Source organism: Dermacentor albipictus, chromosome 9 (genome assembly GCF_038994185.2).
Source record: "Dermacentor albipictus isolate Rhodes 1998 colony chromosome 9, USDA_Dalb.pri_finalv2, whole genome shotgun sequence".
In the NCBI taxonomy this organism is placed as follows: Eukaryota; Metazoa; Arthropoda; class Arachnida; order Ixodida; family Ixodidae; genus Dermacentor; species Dermacentor albipictus.
Window position 1 is genome coordinate 56,046,160 of NC_091829.1, and position 18,922 is coordinate 56,065,081.

The window sequence follows — 18,922 nt, forward strand, 5'->3', positions numbered from 1 at the left end:
TTTCTCGAAAGCGATCTGCGATGTTTGCAGAGTGCGCGTAGTGTCAGTATCTTCGTATGCGCTGTGATTTCGACATTTCGTTCGCGCTGAAGCGAGACGTACATGAAGGTTCATATGCTTCCTGCTGCCGCGATTCCTCACTCCTGAATTTTCACAGCCGGTTTCCGCGCTCATTGAGCGAGATGTTTTCGTGTTTAGGAAACGGCACACACCGCGATCATCTCAAAGAGCTGGTTTGGGCTGGCACCATGAAACTGCACGAGTGGTTCTGGCCTAAAATGGTTAGAGCGTCGGGCTGCTGTGCAGTGGGACTTGATGTCCATCTAGTCGGTAAATAATTTCTTTTTTCTTTAGGTATGAGCTATTCGACCGGACAACAGCAGCACCCAGCATCCACGACTGGGAAAATGTGGGAATGTTCGCGAAGAAAGCTTCGCTCTTAATGCGACGACCTGTACGCTGAACGCACGGCCTTCCGCTGACGAAGTATCGCACAATGTAAAGCGAGTGTGGCCGAAAAATGACAATTTGCACAAGCGCTACCGGTATGTGCGAATATGAAGTTCGTTATGTTGCGCATTGCACTGGTTTTCTTAAAATTTAGATTCATATCACGTGGTATAGGGAGCAAAGGTCGCGCGTTCAGCAACCTAGACTGCGCACCCCACTTTCCGTCGTGTTTGTGTTTGTTGCGATTATCTGTTGCGTTGGGCGCAATTGAAGATCGAAGCATTTCCACAGCGATTTTGTTGCTGCAGTATGTGTTGCCGTAGTATGTGTTGCTGTGGTACGTGTTGCCGTAGTATGTGTAGTTGTAGTGTGTGCTGCGGTAGATGTGTTGCTTTAGTGTGTAGTATGTGGAAATTATGTGGCGGTGGTGATTGGCGCCCTGGTCGTTCTCGGAGATACAAAGAAAGGCTAGTGACGCATCTTACATCCCATACCTTAAGTGGTCATATGGCGAGGGCGTCTGCAGACAGGCGTAGCGCAACCCCGGCATGGGTAAGTAGAGGGGTAGGGGAGGGGGGAGGGCGGGAGGTCGTATTCTAAGACATTCCTCCTAGTCAACACGTCCATTTTGCCTGCTGGTAAAACGCTAGCGGACTGACTTGGCTGGAGTACGAGAGAGAAGCATCCAGCCAGTCTTCTTCTCGCTGGTGCATCTCCAGCCAGTCAGCAGCGACCGAAATGAATAGTCCACTGGGCGTGCGCGTACAGAATACTCTTCACCCCTGCATGAAGCGTACACTGGAAGCACGCATGCCTTGGAAGTTTTTCGTAGAATTCAAGCAGTGGCAAGGAAGAAATGACATCCTTGGTGTTTACGCGCCAAAAGCACTATCTGGTTATATAAAAGGAAGTCATGGTGCGGTGCTGCGGAATAATTTTGACCCTTTGGAATGTTGCACCGGCGTTCTTCCATTCCGACCCAACGGAATGCGGTCGCCATGGCCGGGATCGAACCAGCGACCTGTAGCTCAACTGCGCAACTCCATAGCCACTCCGCTACGGCAGCGTGTTGTGGCAAGTCAGAGACTGGTCATTTTCGACTAGTGTGACAGCGCAGTTTCACTGTTGAGCTCTTTGTCAGGTGTGTCCTAATAATAATATTCGCGCTTCCGCCCGAAAGGGGAAGCACCGATTGCGATAGCAAATTAGTAGATAGTTGCACGAAGTAAGGATGGTAGTTTTATCGGCCATATGAAGTTGTAAACATTCGCTTACTTACCAAATTAACAATGGTAGGATATGCAAGCGTCACTCAACGAGGACGTAGAAAGAAATAGACACACAGAGACAGCGCTGTCTTTGTGCGTCTGCTTGTCTCTACGCCCTTGTTGAGTCGCTCTTACACATTCTAGAAGAGTTGACTGTTGTGCTTGTCCTTGCTCACCTTTCTTGTTTCCGTGTTTTCATCGCGCTAGGTTACTACTTCAAATACACATTCTGGCATGGATTCAAACAAACTAGCGCGTCAACGCGTTTTAACTAAATTAACCAGCACGATGTCACCCGCGCACTGTTAAATCAATCAATCAATCAATCAATCAATCAATCAATCAATCAATCAATCAATCAATCAATCAATCAATCAATCAATCAATCTTTATTTTCATTCTGTCAATCATACAGAAGAAGGACTGTGACAAAAAGCTGTTTTTCAGAATAGCTTGACTAGGCCACAGCCCCATAGGCCGGAACCACTCGTGCAGTTTCATGGTGCCAGCTCAAACTAGCTCTTCGAGATGATTGCGGTGTGTGCCGTTTCCTTTCTGCCAAATACAGAACCATGAAATAGGCGAGTTTATAGACGACCGCACGCCAAGTTTCATCCTAGACGCCAGCGCTCGTTTCTCCCCTGGCGGAGCGATTTCATCTCCAGCGGGTGTAGGTTTCCGTCGCCGCTTCCCTTCGCGGTCGTGCCCGCGTTCAGTTCGCGCCGCGCGAAACGTCTCTTGTTTGCGACGGCGCCTTTCGAATAACCGGAAATTATTATTGTGTTGTTAACTGTCACGACAGCAATGTAAACATGATATGGTTGATGCCACCAGTGAAATTCTGCCGATTCACAAGAAAATGGTACGAAAGAAGCAGACGACAGACATGAATTACTGCGGTGCGCCGAGCGAAGTAAACAACTGGAAAACGAAGCGAGCTCGTTCATTGATCACTCCTGAGTGTATGACGGTTTGTTCTTTCGAAAGGCCGGAGTACTGAGCGTGTGCACGTATATTTCTTCACTGTGTGTGCTACCGTAATGAGCAGCGACAAAACGCACCAAGATAAGCGCGCAACGTGCTCAGTCCTTGTTTGGCTCGAAAGGAAAACGGCACTCAACAATGGGAGTCGAACACGATGAAACAAACGGATACGATTAAATGAAAGCTTTAGGTTCAGACAATGAGCTGGAAGTGATTTTTCTCGACAATCATTCGCTACACCAGACAGACCCTGCCCGCCGGTGGGGAATTGGACACGTCACGCTCGGAACTTCAGTTAGTATCTCGTCATGTCCCCAGCGGCAGCGATGACAGCGCTCATCCTGGAAGGCAGTGAAGTGTAGAATGACTTGATCAGGGATGTGTTCATTCGCAGCACATCTCAGTCGCTGACGATGGTGGATCGAAGCCTATCCTCGGGCGACTGATAGAGGGTATGTTGCGCCAGCGATACTTTCAACGAGCCCCAGACATTTTAAATGATGTTGGCGCCCGGGGATTGAGGCGGCCGCTCCAAGAGAGTGACTGCGCGCTCTTCTAGCAGTTCTTGCACAGCACGAGCTGTGTGGATCGGCCTCCTATCGCGTTAGAATATATAGTCGCCTTCCAGAAACGGGCCGTCAAGAATGTATGGAATCAGTACGTCGTCTATGACTGTCCTGCAGCGATGAACTTACATTCGAGGCGTATCAGTGGGCGTCGCGCAACGCTTAGCAAAGAATACCGGCTCATTTCACGCAGTAACGATGTGATTGGCGCCCTGCACCTGACAGTAGAACATTTCCCAACAATGCGGCCAACGCGCGCCGCCGTAGCAGACGACGCCGTTCAAGATCCCGCCCCTCGAGCACCTGCGCGAGCTGCTGCCGCCGCCTGACTCAAGCGCTCGCCGCATCGCGATGCAATGCGCTTCGAGTTTTCCCCTAAATGTGAAACAGACTGTACACCGCCTTTCGAAGGAAATGTCCACGCGCACACACGTAGGCACACACCGCGCGTGGCACGAAACGTGCCCAAACACGCGCAGTGCAGGAGGAAATCAAGGTGGCGCGAACGAGAGATGGGAGAGGGGTACCACCCGCTAATAGAATTTTGCTTCGCATGCGGCGCTCTCAACGCCGGCGCAGCAGCGCCGCTCTCGGTGCCGTTCTTGTCTATAGCATTCGATCTACCGCATCAAATAGATTACAATATGTACGTTGGATCTGTATAACTATTCAATTACTAGAATATCAAGAGAGATCCTCGAAACACGTTACATGGTGTTTCGCGTATAAGCAGCCAAGGAGGAAAGAGCCGCTAAACAATCAGGGGTGAAAATAATTGAGCACAGCGCAACCAACCATGGGAACACATTAAGATCAAGAACAAAAACCGAACCCCCACATTCAATCAGAAATAAAGGTGAATGACACTTGTGACAAGGAGAAGGTGACTGTAACATAGAAGTGTAAATAAGCATCAACATTTTATTACAATCAAACATTTCAAGAACAGTAAATATAATCGGATAGCTCATAGATTCGGTGGAATGCCTGCCCTTAAGATCATTGAAGAACACGTTCCGTTCCCTTACTGCACTCGGAAAAGAAAAAAATGAATGCCTCAAATTATCCCAAGAAAATTTGCGTTCTTCAAGGTGTTAGGTACCTTTAGCTCGAGCAGTTGTTCTGATGGACGAGGATAAATAGCCCCTACTGTTGATTTGTAAGCAGTGCATGGGGGAATTCCCGACGTTCCAGCGACCTGCGCGACCCACTTTCGAAGATACCGCTCTGCGCTCTGCCTACGATATATCCGTCACCTGACAACTTTCAGGCGAAGCTACCGAGCTCGGTTTGGCGTCAAGCGCGGATTGCATGCTTATGGCCGATTTGCCTGCTGTGAAACTGCCCTAATCATGGTTAACGCTAACCGCGGCCACGCTTACCGAGGTTAGCCGCCTAACCGTCACTTCTCCTGCTGTGTAGCTGAGAGAGAGAGAGAGAGAGAATAACTTTATTGAATTGGGGAAATGGGGATAGGGGATTAGGAGCTTGATGGGTGGTGCCCCAAGTCCAGGGCTCCACTGGCTTCTGCCGCTAGCCGAACGTGACCAAGAAGAGCCTTCTGCACCTTCGGGTCTGAGCTGGCGAGTTGTGCCTCCCATTGCTCCAGTGTGTTGGTTAAATTATACCTAACTAAGTAGGCATTTAAATTCGGCGGTCTATTTTGGCATCCCCATGATATGTGGTACAAAGACGGTGGGGAGTCGCTACACCACGGACAGGCACGCCCGTACATCGTTGGGAAAATTTTGCTTAATCTTAATAAATTTGGGTAGACCCCCGTTTGAATCCTGCGGAGATCTATTGCGTCTTCCCCTTGCAAAGATGCGTGGGGGGCGCCGTATTTTTGCCGCATGCCGCGCTGGTGAGCAAGAATATCGCGTGGTGCCATACGTGCCGGATCGTTATCCTCCTCCTCGCGTCGGCTCTCCTGTGAAGTTGCGGGTTGTGAATGGGAGGGCGATGGTTGCTCCACTCGGTTCGTGAGCTCTCGAGCTAGAGCGTCAGCCCTCTCATTCCCCTCCAGGCCTGCGTGTAGCTGAGCTAACCGCAGTTAGCGATGTCGTTAGGGATGCCATTGTTACGAGGGTATTATGAATAAGAATGCAAAAGAGCGAGTACCTTTTCCGAAGCATGTCAACGCTGAACCGAGGTCCATAATACAAACGCATGGAATGCTTAAATATAGAGGAGTGATATTCGAGCGTGAACCCCGCTGTGATACAATTTTAATGAAGCTTTAAAGTAAGCTTCGCTGCTGCGTGCGAAATAGAGCCATTTGCTTCTAAAAGCACTTATACACCGGCAGTCAGAACGCTGTAGTTTACAGAAAGATTTAGGCAAACCTTGTGGTTTTGCTGTGGCCTAAACGAGAGTCCTATCACAGCATACCTAATGATTTTGCTTCAATAGCTGTGCAGAAGAATTCGCGTTGGGATCGTCTAGTGCTATCCGAGTTGAAACGTGGCGTGCAGAAATCGTCACCTGCACTCGCAGACATTTCTTGGCAAAGGCTATAGAGGCAAATTGCGCGATTGCTACCGCGAAATAATGTAGTCCCACAATTCCAGCGGTGTTGGCTGCGTGAGAAATATTAATACTAATAATTATAATAATAACAAAAACATTGCTACCCTTTCTACAGCGAGCTATTTGAATCAGGAATAAGCATACACCTGGGGAATATTTGTATTTTTATTACATTGTACTTTGACATTTCGAGTTTTTAAACGTGTGACAATGACATACCGTTGCCGTGCACCTCCACGGCGAAACAGCGTATTCGTCTTCAGGTGAGCCTTCGTCACCTTCTGGTTCTTCCGACGTCTCGCCACAGAAGCTTGTGACCAACTTTGGCGACAAATGGCTGTCTAAGCAGACGAAGCAAATGGCGTGCAACGTTTATATTTCAACAACGCGTGACAATCTGGGGCGAACCACCATCGCGATGCATAAAAATATTGAGTCAGCTGACCGGTGTGAGTGTGCCTTCTGTGATTGGCATAAAAGCAGAGGCCTTTCGAGGTCCCCTGCTCGCTCCAAAGCGAACAAGGCCTGACGTCAAGTGTGGAAGAAGCACCGAGAGAGCTGAAAGGACAAGAATGCACATATACGCCAGCTTCCAGCTTGGTGCAACTGAAATGCAACGGGTGTATACCAGCAAGATTCTGTACACGTCCTGCTTAAGAGCAAGAGAGAGAGAGAGAGAGAACATTAATTTGCAATGAGATTGGGCGGATCAAGAACACATATTCCAGTTCTGCCAATTGCATAACTTAGAGAATCTAAAGCGGATAAATTTGGTAAATCAATTGATATCATACGTGATTTTGTTACATTGTTCGCAAAGGTTTAGCAAAGCCTTACTCGCATATTAGCTGCCTGTTTGATAGCCATCTATAAGAAGTCAGTTTTGTGTCTTTCAGATCTATGAGAAGCAATTCACCGAATTGTGGTATCATTTTCGTCCAATTTTCTAAACTTGGCAATTCGATTTTCTGGGTATTTGCGATTTTCAACAATATTTGTCAGAAAATTGACGTCCGAAGTAGAAAATTAGCCACGAACTGTCACACTTACGCGGAAAAAACCTCATCAATTTCATGGAGTGAATGCAGAGTAAAGGATTCTCTGCAACTCCTAAGTGTATGACGTCAGGATATTGGAAGGGAGTCAGAGAGGAATCACTCTATGTTATAGCGACCCTGTTCCACATACTCAGCAGAAAATTTTCTTTGCAAAGTTTCAAGTAGAGCCTTCGTCCTTTCATTGAAGCACAGACAGAGCTAGGTGAACTCTCCCGCGTCACATACTGCGTCCCGGTAAGTGCAGATAAGAGAAGCTTGTAAGACCTCTAAGGTCCAAGCTGGGGTGTTCGCAGAGCCTGCAACAACGTATGCCTTCTGCGTTGTGGAAACCTTGAGCCGTGGATGGGTCGTGAGTGCGATGCCTCGCACACAAGAGTGTCAGTGCGAGATCTGCCACACATATTTTTGCAGGGTCCAAAACCTGGCGAGAGAGCAGAGATATTCGTCGAATGTTAGACTCGTGTTCGTTGCACACTTGCGATGTTTCTGATGATTAGCCAAACTTGTGTGTTGGACAAATTTCATCTTATTTTGGCATGTGATCTTTGCATGTACCTTAGCGATGTCATTAGTTGTGAAGGATAAGCTTCAGCTTGAAGCCCGCAGTACCATGCAGTAATACGGAGAACCGCCAGAAAATACCCACACCCTGCCCGCCTGCTGCTCGACAAAGCTCTTGCATATCCAACAGCAATATTGAGCTTCACCGTCTTACTCCGCTTCTGATCTTGTTAGGTATAGCACTGCAATCCTCTGGAGCGGTTCCACCTTTCCTTCCTTCTGAGACTACTCATCGCAGCCGTCACAGCCGTGAAGGCTGGAAGACGGTAATGGGCGACAGCATCAAATGGTCCACTGAGCGAAAGGGCCGGCGTCTGTAGCAGCGAACCAGCCCCTAAATTCTTATTGGCTGCGACGCCGCGTGATGTCCGTGCCTCGACTGACCAGAGCAGGCGGCAGAATACACCTGTGCCGAGCTGGCGCGCGAGGTGTTGCTTGAGGGGAGAGGGCATCGTCGCGACGCCACTGCACCCTCGCTCTCGAAGGCCTTTGTTATTCGTCCGTTCCGTGTCCGCGCAAACTTTTGCCTCTGTTCTAACTTCGCCTCGGTAATCGCTACAAAGAAACTAACGGGCAAGAATCAGAATGAATTGCAGAGGAAAGGCACTGGTAGTAGTGAATTTCGAAGCTACGCCCTCACGCTCAGAGGCCGAGTCTCTTACCTACTACGGTAAGCCAGCTACTCCTAGATCACAGGCCTGTGCATAGCACTTTATGACGTCATGCTACTTGGACCAAAAATTATATCGCCAAGCCCGGCGCGACGGAAGCGGTGACGACAAAATCACCGCGGCTCATTTCAGAGGGTCCCCATTAGCTTATAAGACAATTGGGCAAGGTAGCATGACGTCACGGAAGTGGGTGCACTGGCTTTGTGCTATTTAGGAGGCGTTGGTTAAGCGTCTCCACGTGCTCGCTCACCCGCTAAACTAACTCGAAGGACCACTCAGAAGCGTCCAATTGGACATTAATGCTTTAGCATGCAAAACTCATAACAAATGCTTCGGTTTCCTCGGATTTTTTGGTTGACGTTGTTGCCATCGAATAAATATATGGCTGATACCAACTACATGCCCCGGGAGGCCGTCGCAAGCGGGGTGTGGGCGAACGGCGGCGCTAACGGCAGAAGTCACTGCACTGGCATGTGAAGCAGACGACGGGGCGAAGGCGCTCACAGTGCAGCCAGTGATATCGCACTGCAGGGCCGGTATTTTGTAGCGATGCCTTTTCCGATTCTATGCCTTTTCAGGCTTTTCGCGCTTGGCCAGTGGTCAGAGCGACGGTCTGCCCACATTATCAACGGGATCAGGCGGCCGTGTGTGGTGGATGATAAGAATAGCATAGAATAAGGCATAAGGCATCGCTACAAAATACCGGCCCAGGTTTTGAGACCTGACCTACCAGAAAACTCATTTTCGTGTGTCTGCTGGCAGGCCACATTCGTGGTACCAGGTACTAAATAAAGTAGAAAACTAGTGCAAATTGCGATGTAAGTGCACCCCACCAACAGAGTCCGACGCGGTAAGCTAAGACGTGGAGCTCCAGCATATATAGTCCAGATGTTATTTTGTTGTGCAGGTTGACATTTTCGCCTACCTAATTATGTAAATAGGGAAGCAGGAAGGAAGGCGATGCATAGAATATGTGTAAGATACGTATACCATTGGGTATGTATCATTCGGCAAGTGGGTGTCTGCCACTGGACACGTGCCCCAGAAGCCGACGGTTATCTGCGGCTCTGCAATGAACGTCTTCTGACGTCAACTTGTGTCTCTGAAAGTATCACTACGTCACACCTATGGGTGACATTCCCGTGACGCGATTTTCCTCGCAAATGAGGGTTGGTGTCGCCGTTGTTGCGTTGTAGACTCTCAAAAAGCGCGTTCTTGCCAAATATAACCTTTATCATCGCCTTTGTGCTCTCTAAAGGCTTCCGTATTAAGTATTGAGTTAAGAGGCTTTCGCTGCCAGCGAAGATGTGCAAGAAAACTGATCTGATTTTCTTAATAATTATACAGTGAGGAAGTGCTTTTCACAAGACTACAAAGATTGCCAGAGTGACTGCAGTGGTTAAAATCGATAACATGCAAGTATGCGCGTGGATTACTCGGCTCGAACTGCGCAACCACACGACCTCTTCCGTGGGTTGTGCACTGCTCTGTAGAACGCAGTGACCTGTTGCGCTGCGCGACGTTTACAAAGCAGTGACGTGTATAACGAAGGGTCTCGGACGCCGCAAGGCGTTTGACGGTATTACACTTCTTTGACACGACTGGCACGAATACGTCGCGTCCCACATAGGACGAGCTAAAGCAACTAAGTGTGCGCGCTCTAGCTTGCACTTGGCTACTAGAATTAATGAGTTTCTTCCTCGCCTCACGACGGGGAGCCTGTCGGTTTCTACCATTCTCGTCTAGTGGCAACGAAGGCTTTGGAACACTGTGTTCCTATATAATAGGAATACACGATGTCTTGTCATATAGTTCCTATATAACAAGAGTTACAGCCGTTTTATGTAACCACACTCCCTCCGCAGACGGCCACGTATTAACAGCAGACGGGAATTCTGTAAAGTTTACAACTTCACTGAGAACTAAGTAATTAGGACAAGTAAATGAAAATCGGCGAAATGATAGAGTCGTCTTAGCGGCCAATTTAAGCATACTTTTTCCAATGTACCTACATGAGATTGAGGGCTACAGAGCATTTGTGTGAAACCGGAGACGAACATTTTTTCGTGTCGAGGGAACCCTTAGACCGACGGACATGGACCACTGACGGAGGGTACACTATATACAGCCTTGCTGTAAAAGGAGCCGTTGGTCTCGCTTTTCTGTTTCTTGAGCTGCTTTGCCGCTGTCATATATGTCGGTAAGTTCGCGTTCACTGTCCGTTGCATTGCTTTAACCTTTGCGATGCTTCGTCATTCTTAATGTCTTAGGAAGTAGTCCAATCTTTAGTCATGGTTCATTTCACAGAGCTTAGCGCAACGAGAGCGGCCGGTGGCGTCGAGTGTGAACATGCCGGTGCGTTTGCGTTCGACGTACATGCACAGCAAACAGTGTTGGGAAGCGCGAGGAAGGAAAATATGCCTTAAACTATGCCTCCGATTAGCAACAGCGGGTGGCACAGCATCAAGAAAGGACACAAGCTTTGTTTCCACAGGCCGGCCACGACGAAAGGCATGTTCGCATATAATAATTTTATGCCTAAACAAAAACAACAGATGTGCAAACAGAACTTTTCAAACAATGTTTCAAACGGAGACAACAAGGACACGGGACCATAATTTAAACGTTATTTATGATGCCACTTTCATGAACTGGCACGACTATTGCATTCTTCCAACAAGAAAAGGCACTTGTACGCAAGCAAGATTTAGGATGTGCGTAAGGAGAGGAACAGAAACAGAAGAGCCTATGACAAAAAAATGGAAGTATTTTAATGATTGGAAAATGTAGAGAGGTCGGCCGGATAATGGAGCATCCGGCCTGCTACTCTACGTAAGGGAGGGGGAAGAGGGGAAGAAAAGGGGTCACAGTGATGGATGATGATGGGAGGAACGAGGTGAATGACACATTACACAACTGGTATCACAGGCGTGAGTCCAGGCACGTGTCACCTAGGAAACGTGAAAGTGCACGCATTGTCTCTGTCGTCTGCCAACTCTGTGACCACGCGCCTAGCAAGAGGTCCTCCGACAGTGGTCCATTGTGGAAATGTCTCAATGTATCTGCCAATGTCAGTCTTTCTACGTACCTTGTGTCGGGTTGACGGTGATCATGCAGGGCGCACCCAGAGAAGAGGCCTCGCGCTGTGACAAAAAAAAATGGTATACGGTCGTAAGCAAGAGAAGCCTTCGCTTTCAACTTACTTACGGCCACCGCGATATCGTCTTCTGAAGAACTCGAAAAGTTGAAAACGTCACTGCAGATATACTGCCAGTCACCAGAGCTAATAGCATGCGTTGTATTCAGGAAAATGGATGAAAAGAGTGTTCAGCGAATACACTGGCGATACTGCGTTAGATTTCAAGAATTCCACGAGATGGATGATTTATGACATTAACCTCAGCAAGCTCCGAACTATAATCTTTTAACACAGGTCAAGAAACATTTGGGATTGCATTTTACCTGTTTCTCGACAAACTTACGCTTTACATCACTGTCGCTACGCAGTGATTATTTACGCAGTAAACCATGCAATTCCTCACAAAACCATGCGGCATAGCGAGTAGTACAAAACGTTTTGCAGGTATTGAAGGCTGCGAAAGCAATTTTTACATGATTATTATGGACAAGTAAAGGCCAGGCGCGGAAGACCAGGACTCAAGAAGAAGAACACAAACGACAGGACCGGCCCCACTCACAACTAAGTTTATTACCGCAACAAGCCTGCCTTACGTAGGTTATTCACGCCGAATCACATACGAAACTTTAGAAGTAAAAAACAGCAATCTATCGACCACTCAGGAATCATATCTGGCACATAATATAATAATAATAATAATATGTGGGGTTTTACGTGCCAAAACCACTTTCTGATTATGAGGCACGCCGTAGTGGGGGACTCCGGAAATTTTGACCACCTGGGGTTCTTTAACGTGCACCTAAATCTAATGGCACATAATATCGAATGAGCAAACAAGAACCACACGTGGATCAGCACGGGAGGTAATTGATCTAGTATAGTCCTTTCCAAACCAACGGGGCCAAAAAACGAGACATAAAAAGTACCCTCTACGCTTCACTATCAAACTATCCACAACATAACACACTTCGAACGCCTAAGGCCCAGTCAGTGATAAAACCCGCACGACTATGGGAACAATGACCAACGAATAACACGGAAAAAAAAACATGAAAAAGGCATCTAAGTACAGCGTCTGCGCCTCAACTAAATATCTCTAATAGTAACGCCTGAAAAATTGATAAAACATGTGACCGTGCGAAAAATGAACCACGTGACAAACAATGAAATGGACAGAAGAGTTGGACGATAAAGGTCTAAAGAACAGCGTCTGTGTAAAAAAAAACAACAAAAGCTTAAGAGCCACTAGAAAATAGTCAACAAAATAAAAATTAGTTAAATGAAAGGAAGACAGACGGAAAAACCAAATGAAATCACTCTAACCTGAGGCCTAAATGAAGCCTTCTCCTTAAGGTAGTCTCCTTGTCACTAAGCACAATGGACGGCCTGCTGACGCACGTGTTTCCCTCTTTCTTGATGAAATAGGCTTCCGCAATTTCCTGCTCGAACGTGTCTTTTCCAAACTTCAAAAATTTAGTTTGGTCAAACTGAGGACGGCAATTAGTGCAGTCTCCACAATGCTCTGCAAGGAAACTTCCTTCAGTGTTGCGCAGATTACGACAATGTTCCATTGCAAGTTCATTAAAATATCACCCGCCGTGGTTGCTCAGTGGCTATGGTGTTGGGCTGCTGAGCACGAAGTCGCGGGATCGAATCCCGGCCACGGCGGCCGCATTTCGATGGGGGCGAAATGCGAAAACACCCGTGTTCTTAGATTTAGGTGCACGTTAAAGAACCCCAGGTGGTCGAAATTTCCGGAGTCCTCCACTACGGCGTGCCTCACAATCAGAAAGTGGTTTTGGCACGTAAAACCCCATAATTAATTAATCATTAAAATATCGACCTGTTTGTCCGATATAGCTGCGACCACAGCTTAGAGGGATTTGGTGACCGCGGACATGTGAAAGCGCGATTTTTCGCGCGGTCACATGTTTTATCATTATTTTAGGTGAGTGACTCTTAGAGATATTTAGTTTTGACAGAGACGCTATACTTAGATGCCTTTTTCAGATTTTTCCTGTGTTATTCGTTGGTCATTATTCCCATAGTCGTGCGGGTTTTATCAGTGACTGGGCCTTAGGTGTTCGAAGCGTGTTATGTTGTGGATAGTGTGATAGTGAAGCGTAGACGGTACATGTTATGCCTCGTTTTTTGGCCCCGTTGGCTTGGAAAGGACTATACTAGATCAATTACCTCCCGTGCTGATCCACGTGTGGTTCTTGTTTGCTCATTCGATATTATGTGCCAGATATAATTCCTGAGTGGTCGATTGATTGCTGTTCTTTACTTCTAAAGTTTGGTGTGTGATTCGGCGTGAATAACTTACATAAGGCAGGCTTGTTGCGGAAATAAACTTAGTTCTGAGTGGCGCCGGTCCTGTCATTTGTGTTCTTCTTCTTGAGTCCTGGTCTTCTGCGCCTTGCCTTTACTACTTCAAGCATGAACCAACTAGCCCAAGCAAGAGTTTTACTTGAATTATTATGGACGCCACCCACTTTGCCGACATCTATAGCACGGTACAATTTAGACCAGTCGGCATCACTGAGATATTGGTAAAGGCCTTCATAGTCACCATTGGAAAAAACAAATGAGCGAACAGGTTCGCTCAACACATGAACCACCTCTAAACAAATTGCGTATTCGTACTGAACATGCCATTGGTCAACAGGAACCAAATTGTTAACAGCAACAAAAAAATCAGCAACGTAGATATTAGCGAAAATCAGATCCACAACACTACCATCTGCGTTTGGAACCGCATTAAATTGCTTTAATTTAAGAATTTCCACAGAGAAGAACAGTGCACTACCGCGAGGGGATGATAAGGACGCGGATGTCACGCGTGAAAAAACCCCAACCATAGACGGAACATTGAAATCAGCAGCTACTAGGACATTATATTTTGCAACATCAATAACTTCAGCTAATGATATGCTAAAAAAACTGCACGTTACTCATGCTAGGAGGGAAGTCGTGTTCGCAGAGCAGCACATTGATGCCACGTTTAACAGGAGCTTCAACCCACACAGTTTCTGGCACAATCTCAAGGTCCATCGTCAGGTAATACAAAGAATAATCTGGCAGATAGGTAACTTGCAATCCACAAAAAGTTCGACCACCTAGGCCAACCGTGGCAAGAGCGTCGAGAATGGCCTCATGTAATACGTTGTTGTATGCGTCTATTACATCTAAGAATAAAGCTGCAGATAAACGCTTACTGGGCCTTTCGTGCTGGACATATTAAACGAGATCAACTACATTGTCGATTGAAGAGCTGTCACGTCGAAAACCAGAAGTGGAATTCGGATAAATCTTGTAGTGTTCAAGAAACAATTCCAGGCGGCCAAGGATCATCTGTTCCATTATCTTTCCTACACAGCTGGCCAGCGCTTTTGGGCGGTAAGAGGTGAGCTCTAGTGGGGATTTGCCCTGCTTCAAGAGTGGCACCAGGCAGCTTACTTTCCATTTATGAGGAACATTTCTCTCCTGCCATGAGGAGTTGTAAAGACTCAGCAATTCTCTCCGTGCGGATTCTCCGAGATATCACAAGGCTCGGTATAATATACCATCTGGATCTGGGGATGAAGAGCGCCTGCAGAGAGCTAGTGCCGCCTCGAACTCTTTCTTTGTAAAAAAAGGTCCATGCGGCAATCACGGGCTGGAGGATCTGGACGAGTCGCTTGGTCTGCGATCCGCGCACAAAAGTCTTCTGTGACATCGATGTCTTGTCGCCCTTGGAAAAGAGCGAGCGCCTTGAATGGAAAATGCTGTCCCGGAAGTCAACGCAGAGTTTGCGCGATGGTCCAACTATCTGAGACCAGCAGGGGCGATCCTCAAGGCGGTGCTCTCAGCCCGATGCTATTCAACCTCGCTCTTGTTGCACTTGCTGAATACTTGCCAACTACCATACAGATTTAAAGATACGCAGACGACATCTGTGTGCAAACGTCGGCAGTTACACGAGCAGATACGTACGCGGCTTCAAAGAGCGGCAACTTTGACAGCGAGCAACTTGCGTAAACAAGATATCAGCGTATCACCAGAAAAATGCACAAGTGGCATCTACTCACAAACCAATGACACTCTATTTCATCTAAATCAATGGGTGGACCTAGTACGTGAGAACCCACACATTTCTTGGCGTAATTATAGACCGAGACCACTGTTGGAGCCCGAACGTGGCCTACATGAAACGGCACCGGACAGCAACTTTCCAGTTTAAATACTTGACAGGAAAGATGTGGGGGATGTCAGTAGACGCGATGCTGAAACTCTACAGAGCTCTCTCTCGATTTTTTAGGATATAGCCTACATGTACTGAACAACATCTGCCAGACAAATATTCTAGTTCTACAGGCAGCACAAACTCAAGCACTCAGAGTTTGCCTTGTTTGCCCAGATGCACGTCAATTGAGGCAACTATTGCGATTACTCACATTACGATGGAAGGCCTGAGAATGCACAACAGACATTTTGCACATTCCCCCTATCACCACATTGCAACACTACCTTCAGACAGGCACCAAGCATCATTCTCATCATTCTCTAATGCAACGACAAACTTCCGTCGGGCTTCACCGCTGCATCTAAACCATCGATACCCCCCTGGTGCCTTATCCTCCCCACAGTACATCTCAGTCTACCAGGAATCGGGAAAAAGTCTGAGCTGTCGTCACCCGTGCTGAAGCTACAATATCTGCTTCTTCTGTACGAGAGGTATGCGGACAGTGTACATATTTATACTGATGGTTCCACAGATATCCACTGTTCGTCCGGTGCAGTGGTTGTCCCAGGAAGAGCTATTAACATCAGCTTTAGGACTGACCACACATCGACATCTGAAGAACTAGTTGCTCTTTGCGCTGCACTTTGTTTCGTCAATCGGGAACCACATTGACAATGGTGTCAGGATTGGGGGCTCAATCCCTATCGCCCGTGGTCCTTTGCCAAGATTGGAGTACGGCATGAATTTGAAGGTAGCTGGCCCATGCCGTCGTCGAACTTATTTACTCTTAGGACGTTGATGAAGTGAAGAACTGCTTCTCATCGAGAACGAGGAATAAGGGTTTATTTACAGAAATTAAATCAGTCTAACATGACTGCTTGAGAAAGAGTGTCAGTCCAACATGACTGCACGAGAGAAGTGTGTCCAGCATTCGCACAACAACAGCTTTTTATACACTCGGTCCGCCGGCCATACGAGGCGGCGACTGTTCGTTTACTCATCGCCAACTTGCTGCCGCTCTGCAGAACAGTTTACGTACACAAAGGCACACACATTCCGATGCCCAACGACGGCGTTGGAGGGGTGCCATTCCGGGAAGTTTCGGTGCCAATCATGGGTAGCTCGTTGTCCTGCGGCTGGCCGAGGCAAGGGAAGCACCAAAAAACGGCTTTCCCGCGGCAGCTTGTCCATGCGTGTCAGATCAGGTCCGCGCTGGAGAGCTCCGGAACCATTGTTCGCCCACCGAACTCGTTCCGTCACAATGACGATGGGGCTGGTGGATGGAGGTGGTTTTCAACACAAAGGCCGCTTCTTCGAACTTCTCCTAGCTGCAGCGACGGAGAGTGGGGGATGCGCGTCTTGTCCCCTAGTCGTAACTGGGTGGCAATCTTGCCTTGCAGCTCGCCATTCTTAACAATGGTCAATATTCAGTGACTCAAAGGCCGCCCTACAATCTGTGATATCACCTATGCATCGCGCGCCATACAAGCAGCTCGTATTCGACATTAGATGCCTGCTCCATACATCACATGAGCAAGGACACCCCGTGACATTTCAGTGACTGTCAAGAATGCCAGAACGGATCCTCAGCAAAGGGCAGGGTGATGTCATATGCTTTCCGAAAAGGTTCGATAACTTTATACTGGCAGCACGGAAAAAATGTTTATTTACGCAAATAAATCCATATTCCCCGGCCGCTCCGAGCAGGTAGTGCCAGAGCAATCATTGGGCAGCCATCTTCTATTATTTTCCGTACGGGGCAGTCTTCGGTTAGTCAGAAAAAAAAATATTTTGTTCAGCATAGTAACGGCAGTGACGCTTGATTAATTGCATTGTATTACGGCCGAAAAGCCGTCGATACGGAAATTATTTTCTGTCGTTCGGTTTCATCAAGCGTAATCAGTGCGCACACATCTTATGAGATGGGGCATTTCCGGAGTATCCGTGATGCCGCGGGAGAGGTTAGAGAAGTGGAGGTGGACGGAAAATTTTTTCACCAATTATGGTGGGGTGATTGCAGAATTGGAAAAGTTTGCATTAGCAGTACGTTCTAGCGCCCTCTATGTCCATCACGCTTCTACAATATCTTATGTGTGTATATATATATATATATATATATATATATATATATATATATATATATATATATATATACATAATTCGGCCAATCCGCCTAGACTAATCTTAGTGGACACTGCGGGGGCGCCGTTCAATCTCATATTATAAATATACTGCTATGAGCAGACCAATAATAATAGGGGGAAAATTTGTCAGGCATGTCTTACACGCTGCAAACAAATAATGAAAAAAAATGGCTGTGGCTTAGCTAAGGTTAAGCCCAGGATGCGAAGCATACTAGCCTTTATTTTAGTTGTTGAACCACTGTTTAGCCTGGTGAACTGCTGCTGCTTGGCTATATTTGGTTCGGCTAGACGAAGAAACAACTCATGCAGGCGAGCGCACGAGCTGAGACCCGGCTATGTAGCTACGCGGCCGCAAGCGAGCGCACGAGTTGAGCCTCCGAATGGGAGCGCGGGGAGGCGTTCCAGACAACCGGACTGGCCCCTGCGAGAGACGCACGCTGTTAGATATGGCGCCGTTTCCTGAGGCTACTTCGAGTTCCCCAGACCACATCGGATCGCAGCACAGCTAACTGAGGAATGCAGAAGCAGGAAAGCACATTCCAGAGGAGTGCACGAGCCAACAAGTTTGGAAGCCGCCGGTAGCTATTCTCTGCTTGACTCTTCCAGAAAGCGAGGGGATAGCACGGCATTGTTGGAAGTAAAGTGGGTGCCAAACCAAGACGGCGGTAATGCACCGTGACCGCCGGACGGCTGTGACGTACCGAGAAGGCCTGGCAGCGTCGCGCCGGTAGCCTTTGAAGAAGACATTTGCTACCGCTGCGCGGCCGTAGCACCGGGAGCAAGTGGGTCCTCGGACAATGGAGCATGAGCACCCCCCCCCTTCTCCTCCTTTGAAAAAGCGCATTGCACCACTGCGAGGCAAGACCGCAGAGAGCCACCGGGTGTGACAACGCGATACGGGCGCCAACCATTGGCTGAAAGTGGCGTCATCTGAGCGGACTCTCCCATTGGTCAAACATGACGCTACTACCAGTGCTCGAAGGGTTTATAAGAAGCATTCCAGAGAGACCAGAGCATTCCCTGATTCCCTGATTCACCTCTCTCGAACTTCTTGCCGCGGGCCGCAGCGTCCGAGTTGCTGCTGGCCCATAATGACTGTACAACTGTTACTTGTCTCTCACCTCCTTGTAAATAATGTAAAATAAATCCTCCAAAGTTTGGTTTTCATACCGAAGTCCATCCTTCGACCCCTACAGCGCCCATCATTGCGCCGGGGAGGCGTTCCTGACAACACACCACGCTTCTGCTGGAGACGCGCGCCCATTGGCGTGTCGAGGAGGCGTCTTGCAGCTGTTATGACGTCATATGGTAGCTACGCGGCCGCGCG

General features: G+C 47.8%; 1 protein-coding gene across 1 annotated transcript in view; it reads right to left on the reverse strand.

The window, feature by feature from the left end:
* LOC139046775 (uncharacterized) overlaps positions 1 to 18,922 on the reverse strand; it is a 135,048-nt gene that overhangs the window by 64,604 nt on the left and 51,522 nt on the right. The window contains exon 2 of the mRNA XM_070526340.1: positions 11,176 to 11,230. Within this exon, the coding sequence (XP_070382441.1) occupies positions 11,176 to 11,200 (25 nt within the window). The 5' untranslated portion in view covers positions 11,201 to 11,230. The remainder of the gene's footprint in view (positions 1 to 11,175; positions 11,231 to 18,922) is intronic.